Here is a 7,015-nt window from a genome sequence, read left to right on the forward strand (position 1 = left end):
TAGATCGATAGATAGATCGATAGATAGATCGATAGATAGATCAATAGATAGATCGATAGATAGATCGATAGATAGATCGATAGATATATCGATAGATAGATCGATGGATAGATTCGATAGATAGAAGGAATGATAGATCGATAGATAGAAGGAAGGATAGATCGATAGATAGAAGGAAGGATAGATCAACAGAAAGATAGCTTCTTTCTAACATACCAAGCTCCTTTTGATGCATAGATGCACGGCTATATAAATTTATAGAAGCACCGATAGAAAGATAGATAGATAGTTGGTTGATAGATAGATAGATGGATAGTTGGTTGATAGATAGATAAATGGATAGTTGGACAGATGAAGGATAGATAGATAGATATAGATACCCATCCAACAACAAACTGGTTCTACAATATAAAGCAGAATTGGGCACCATGCTTTATAAATACAGTGTGTAAAATCATAAATTTGTATGACTAATAAACATTATACAGGGCGAGTATAAATAGAGTTTTGCATTTTAATAAATATAGTAAAACCTATAAACAAAGCAATTACATTTTTATTCTAATTTACTAAATTATTTTGTACAGTGTGTTATTTATTAATATATAAACTCATATAGCTAGTCACAATTAAGCGATTCTGTTTTTGAGAATCTTAAGGAATATATATACGTAATATTTACATATTCATATTTCTGCATAAAAAACATAACGTTCATAGCTTTGTCGTCAAGCTAAGTTATTTTACAAAATAGGAAAAATTAGCTAAAGTTTAATAAATCTAAGTTTTTATTTTTTCTTTGAATAAATCGTTAATATGAATGGGAAATTCATATTCCAAAAATTCGTTCTTTTATAAAAAGAATCATTCAATTTAAAAAAAAAAAAAATGAAATTAACTTTTATTTTTATTTCTGTTTTGTTTGAAACACATTTTATGAAGAAAATAGCCTCATGACAAGTACACAAACATATCATAAAATTAATAAAACACTATTATTTTGGTTTTATAGCAAGGATTAAGAAGTTTAACTGTGAGTAGATCTATTCTCGGAGCTGCTCTTCTGAACAGCATTCAGCAGCAAGAAACTGCTTTGCAAGATCAAGGAGATCAAGAAAGCTTCAGATACCAACAGAACAGCAGCTCTTTAAATAACAGAAATAAAGAAATGGGACATAGAAGTGAGCCAACAAATTTACAAGATTCTTTGAAAGACGATCTTCAAGATCATGAACATTTCGTGTTGTCAGATGAGTTAGTAAATGAGCCATCCAAGCAGCATGATGCTGATAATGCTGAAAAGATTGCTGATGAACAAGAACTGTCTTCTTATTTTCTTCCTGACCAGTTACACAGGGAGCCTACCTACCTACCTGCAGGAATATTAGTGTCTAGATAAATGTACTGCAGGAACAATATTGCTTAGATACATGTACTTCAGGAATATTATTGTTTAAATAAATGTACTGCAGGAATGCTGGATTAGTTTCTTAAAACAAACTGGAATATCGGGATCGTATTTTAGAGTCTTGTCCTACACAGCAAACAAACCACGGTCTTTCCTTCCTAGTCTGGTTTAACCGACTCTTGAGCAGTTTTATAGCAAAGAAAGTGTTGCCCTAGCTTTTCAATGTTGATTTTAGACTTGAAGCTTATGTTTATGTATTGATTTCTTTCAAACTACTCTCACTATATAAACTGTGTTTTATTTAATTCTTTATTCAGATGGTGTTACTTGGTAGAAGAGAGTTTGGATGTTTAACTGAAATAGATTGAAGTATTATAGCAACAATATAACATTGATAAGAACAATTTTTATAATGATTTCATATAATTACTTACACGAATGTCATCTATTCAGAAAGAAATCAAAGTATGTTTACATCAGCGTCCATGGTTGGTTTAAGCCTTACTGAAGCTATACTCAGGATCCAGGCATACATATGTGCGTGCGTGTAGCAATTGGAAATGTACATATTCTATACAGTAAAATGGGAATAGATCAAATGCCTAATTTCAAAACAGTTTAGTGAGCCTTTCTGTGAATGAACCCGTTTAGAAATCATCTAGTTTTGTTAGATTAAAATAGAAGACATGTTATCAATTATTATCAAGTATTAGCTGGAGTACCCGGTGTTGCACGTGGAGTAAAAAATAGAAATTTGACGACAAAAAAATTACATTTTTGAAAATTTTTGAAATCATTTTTGCCTTTGTTACCCCCTGGGGTACATGGGTTTCTTAATATTTGTTTAACCCATTCGGTCTAGCCGTTTTGCCTGCTATATCTAAGATATATATATACAAATATGCAAATCTATATACATACTTTGCTTGTCTGTTATGGTGTTTGTTTGTTTGTATCCAATAAACGTCAAAACGGCTGAACCGATGGGGCCCAAATTTTGTGTGGGACTGCAACCAAGAGAATGTTTAAAGATGATCAAAATTTTAAAAATTATTCTCAAACTAAATTCGATCTTCATTAAATGGAGAAAATCCACACATTTTTTTTCATAAAATACGCTACTTTTAAAAAAAATGTAAACAAAGAGAAAATTAATAATTATAAATTAAAAAAGAAGATGGGCGCTGAAAGCCTAGTATATGTATTATATATATATGAGCGAATAGCTTTAATTTTTAGATAAATATGTTCAGGATTAAAGTTACTTGAAATCATCAGAGATCTGAAGAAGAATGCTCCAGATCCAGATCTCAAGGTTCAGCTTGATGTTTTCGAGGAGCAAAGAGAGAGCGATGAATCTCAATCTGCAGGTATCATATTTAAAATCATGATTTACACACTTAAAATTTTAACGATCTTAATCTAAAAGATCTTGATCTGAAAGATCTTGATCTGAAAGATCTTGATCTGAAAGATCTTGATCTTTCTTTCTATCTATCTATCTATCTATCTATCTATCTATCCTAGGACCCCATGATGTAGATCTATCCTGCCACCTAGATGTATTCTATACAGTTTATAAACGGGTTCAAGATACACCTCAGGAGATTCCATTTCTATCAATCCTTCAACATTTACTCAGGTCAGATATTTTCTATCAATCCTTCAACATTTACTCAGGTCAGATATTTTCTATCAATCCTTCAACATTTACTCAGGTCAGATATTTTCTATCAATCCTTCAACATTTACTCAGGTCAGATATTTTCTATCAATCCTTCAACATTTACTCAGGTCAGATATTTTCTATCAATCCTTCAACATTTACTCAGGTCAGATATTTTCTATCAATCCTTCAACATTTACTCAGGTCAGATATTTTCTATCAATCCTTCAACATTNGGGGGGGGGGGGGGGGGAATTTCGATTTCCTTCTTCGTAGCCATTTTATGTTTAAATCGAACAATTTTTTGATGATATATTGTTTATTGATATATTGTTTATTGATATATTGTTTGTTTGATTAAAATATTGTTTATAGAAAAGGGTAATATCGAATTCTTCTGGGATAACAAAATATGTGAAAAAACAATGTACAAACATTTTTGTGTAGGCATTCTTTCATTATTGGGGAATCAAAATGTACATTTGTTATTATAACTTAGGAGATATAATATTTAATATTGATGTTGGTTCTTTTATAAAGTTAATAAGTTTTCTAGTTAAGCTTTGAGTTTTCTTTAAGGATGAAAAAGAGGTCTCTCTTTTTTTGTAAATAATCAAAGTCTAAGATATTAAAGGTTTATATCATAAGGCTGCAAAGATATAGGAATTAAAAATTTGGGTTTGTGGTAGAGACTCAAATCTTCGTATTCTCTAGGATTGACCCTAAAGAAGCTGTAAGTGATATTATCTGGGATACTGCAGAAACTCTGGTGCATCGTGCTACTCTCATGGAAACACAGTCTGATAGTGATAGGTAACTAGGGAATAAAAAGACCACTATTAGACTCAAATGTATTGAAAAGTTCAATAAACATGAACCACGTACCGTATCGGGAATTTCCTTTAATACAGTTGTTTTTCAAGCTAATGTTAAAACTTTTTGATTTTTAAAAGCATCAAATAAACATAAGATTGTTGTAATACTAATGTCGTCTTTATATTGCGTTGTCAAATATAAATACTGTACAACGTATAGTATACATATTACTTACATAATACATCTAACCATCTTTTTTTTTAAATAAAACGCCCCAAAAGATTACATTGAAAGCCCTTAATTGTAAAATTTCCAAATGATTTAGAGTTTTAAAGGGATTGTGAGCGTTATTTGAAATGACCTCCACTGCAAAGATGGCAAGGCCCTAGCTATTTACTACGGTACCCTTAAAAGCTTTGTCTGATCAAGTGTGAATTAGACATCAGTTTTTATGATTTTAAATTATTATTTTCAATTGTCTTTTCTCTACATAAGTGACTTAAGCATTTCTACTGCAGGGAAGCGTTAAGGAATTATTAGATGTTTTACCGTTTTAACCTAGAAAAACAACAATATCTTCAACATTGATAGATAAGATAAAGGTTTCCAGGGTGCTTCTGTGAATCGGGCATTGCCATCTTTGTATGGAAGGTCAATTGAAATTACGTTGTTCTTTTAAGTATTATGTCTAGGTTAGTTTTGTACTTATATGAACCATATATTTAATAAACCAAGAAATATCTTTAAAGAATATTGCATTCCTTGGATTCCTGTAATGATAAATAAACTCAGTATGATGTAAGCACATTATAGTGTGGTAACTTTATTTGTAGAAAAATGGTTGAAAAAGCTAAAGGGGGTTACTTTAAACTAACGTATGCAATCATAAATCTTGTTAATTGATAGCTATTAAATAGAGCAAATATTTTCCCTTGTATTTATTTCATGGAATATATTTCCTGGAATATATTTCCTGAAATATATTTCCTGGAATATATTTCCTGGAATATATTTCCTGGAATATATTTCCTGAAATATATATCCTGAAATATATTTCCTGAAATATATTTCCTGGAATATATTTCCTGGAATATATTTCCTGGACTTTACTTCCTGGAATATATTTCCTGAAATATATTTCCTGAAATATATTTCCTGAAATATATTTCCTGGAATATATTTCCTGGAATATATTTCCTGGAATATATTTCCTGAATTCAGATTACTCCGAGCACCAAGCCAGCATAAATCACTTCATCGATTGAAAAGTATGGAGGGAGGATTGAGAGCTGAATATAGAAAACAAAGTTTAGAAGCTCAACAAGATGCTTCTCCTCCTCCTCCCCCACCATCAGGTTTTGCACCTCCCCCTATATCCCTACCACAGCTAGAAACTCCTAAACCTAAAAACAAGATGAAAACCTTCAACTGGAGTAAACTGCCCGTTAACAAGATTTTTGGGAAGAACAATATCTGGGCGAAGGTTGCGAAAACTTTTGAGAAGGATAAGGAATCCCCCATAGGTTAGTTTTTACTTTTCTAAACCCAATTCCACAAATTTTTGTGTAAATCATCAATTATCAACAATAATGAGAACGTCTTCGTTTCTTAAAGAAAGTTGTTGTAGTGTTGTGTAACTCATAAAAGAAAATTTTCAGAGATAAAGCAATCGTAAATTAAGCATATATTTCTGATTAAAAAGAGATAAAGATCGTCTAATGTCGATCACAGGATGAAATTATCAATATTTTCTCAAGTGAACAGCACTATAAGATCTTAAAAGAATTAGTATAAAGTATATAAAGAGGTTAATGACACAAAACTAACCCCTGACCCTATACCTACTTGATGTGGTTGCGTGTATTAGTGCACAAACTATCTGTAAATTCCAGACACGCAATATTAATTATTTGCGTTTTTTATTTTTATATTCGTCGCGTTCACTTTCCAGGAGAAAAACAAAGTATTTAAGGCCTGTTTAATTTTTAAATTAACCCCACCTTCTATCACAATCACATTTTCTTAGATAAAGTTTTTCCTAATTTCAATTTTCAGTCACAAAAAACTAGGATTGTCCATGATCAAACAACTGCAGAATAATCCCTCTAAAGCTTTAATTTATCCAAACAATTTTGCTTTAATCCTTCAATCTTTAATTGTAACTGTTATGTCACTGAGAATGTGCCCGAGTTATAAATTTCAGGATCAAGCATTGAAATCTCTACACAGAATAATCAAATTCCATAATCGATATCTTTTCACGTTAATTATAGTGATTAGAAAATTTGAGTTTGTGGCAAAGACTCGACTCCTTTGTATGAGCATTAACAGTTATAGTTTTATTACTAATTCTAGCGCCATCTCAATGTTTAATCAAAAACGAAAATATTTATTTGCTATAATTTGTTTATGCAACATTCCTTGATGTTATTTTTGGAAATAATTTAGTCAATGAAAAGTAATTCGTTCTTATTTAATTTACAAAAATAGACCGCATTTTTAATCACATTTACAACAAAGAACCCTTCAAACCGGAACATTTATATTTTTGGATAAAAATGCTTTCTTTCGGCTTTTTATCTGCAGAATATATAGCTGTATTTTTTTACAACATTCCTGTTTCAACCCTTATCCATAACTGCAATAATTAATAAATTTTATTTTATTCAAAATCACGGTTGTTTTAATCTTAGTCCATTAAAAGATCCTATCATAATAAACATCCTCTTTTTAATCTTGACCAACTTTTTGTAATTCCAGTTTTTGATATCATTCCTGTTTTTAAACAACAATCCTGGTTTTGATCTTGACTCCTGATCTTGACTCTTGACCTTGACTCCTGATATTGACTCCTGATCTTGACTCTTGATCGTGACTCCTGATATTGACTCCTGATATTGACTCCTGATATTAACTCCTGATCTTGACTCCTCATATTGACTCCTGATATTGACTCCTGATATTAACTCCTGATATTGACTCCTGATCTTGACTCCTGATCTTGACTCCTTATCTTGACTCCTGATATTGACTCCTGATATTGACTCCTGATCTTGACTCCTGATATTGACTCCTGATCTTTACTCCTGATCTTGACTCCTGATCTTGACTCCTGATCTTGACTC

The 7,015-nt window shown here is 31.2% G+C and overlaps 1 protein-coding gene across 1 annotated transcript in view; it reads left to right on the plus strand.

Moving 5' to 3' along the window:
• The window catches only part of LOC111703595 (uncharacterized), a 35,898-nt gene that overhangs the window by 9,256 nt on the left and 19,627 nt on the right, over positions 1–7,015 (plus strand). The window contains exons 6-10 of the mRNA XM_023475581.1: positions 2,662–2,778; positions 2,936–3,050; positions 3,789–3,887; positions 5,112–5,413; positions 6,651–6,667. Coding sequence (XP_023331349.1) covers positions 2,662–2,778; positions 2,936–3,050; positions 3,789–3,887; positions 5,112–5,413; positions 6,651–6,667 — 650 coding nt within the window. The remainder of the gene's footprint in view (positions 1–2,661; positions 2,779–2,935; positions 3,051–3,788; positions 3,888–5,111; positions 5,414–6,650; positions 6,668–7,015) is intronic.

The sequence above is a fragment of the Eurytemora carolleeae genome, unplaced genomic scaffold, assembly GCF_000591075.1.
Source record: "Eurytemora carolleeae unplaced genomic scaffold, Eaff_2.0 scaffold380, whole genome shotgun sequence".
In the NCBI taxonomy this organism is placed as follows: domain Eukaryota; kingdom Metazoa; phylum Arthropoda; class Copepoda; order Calanoida; family Temoridae; genus Eurytemora; species Eurytemora carolleeae.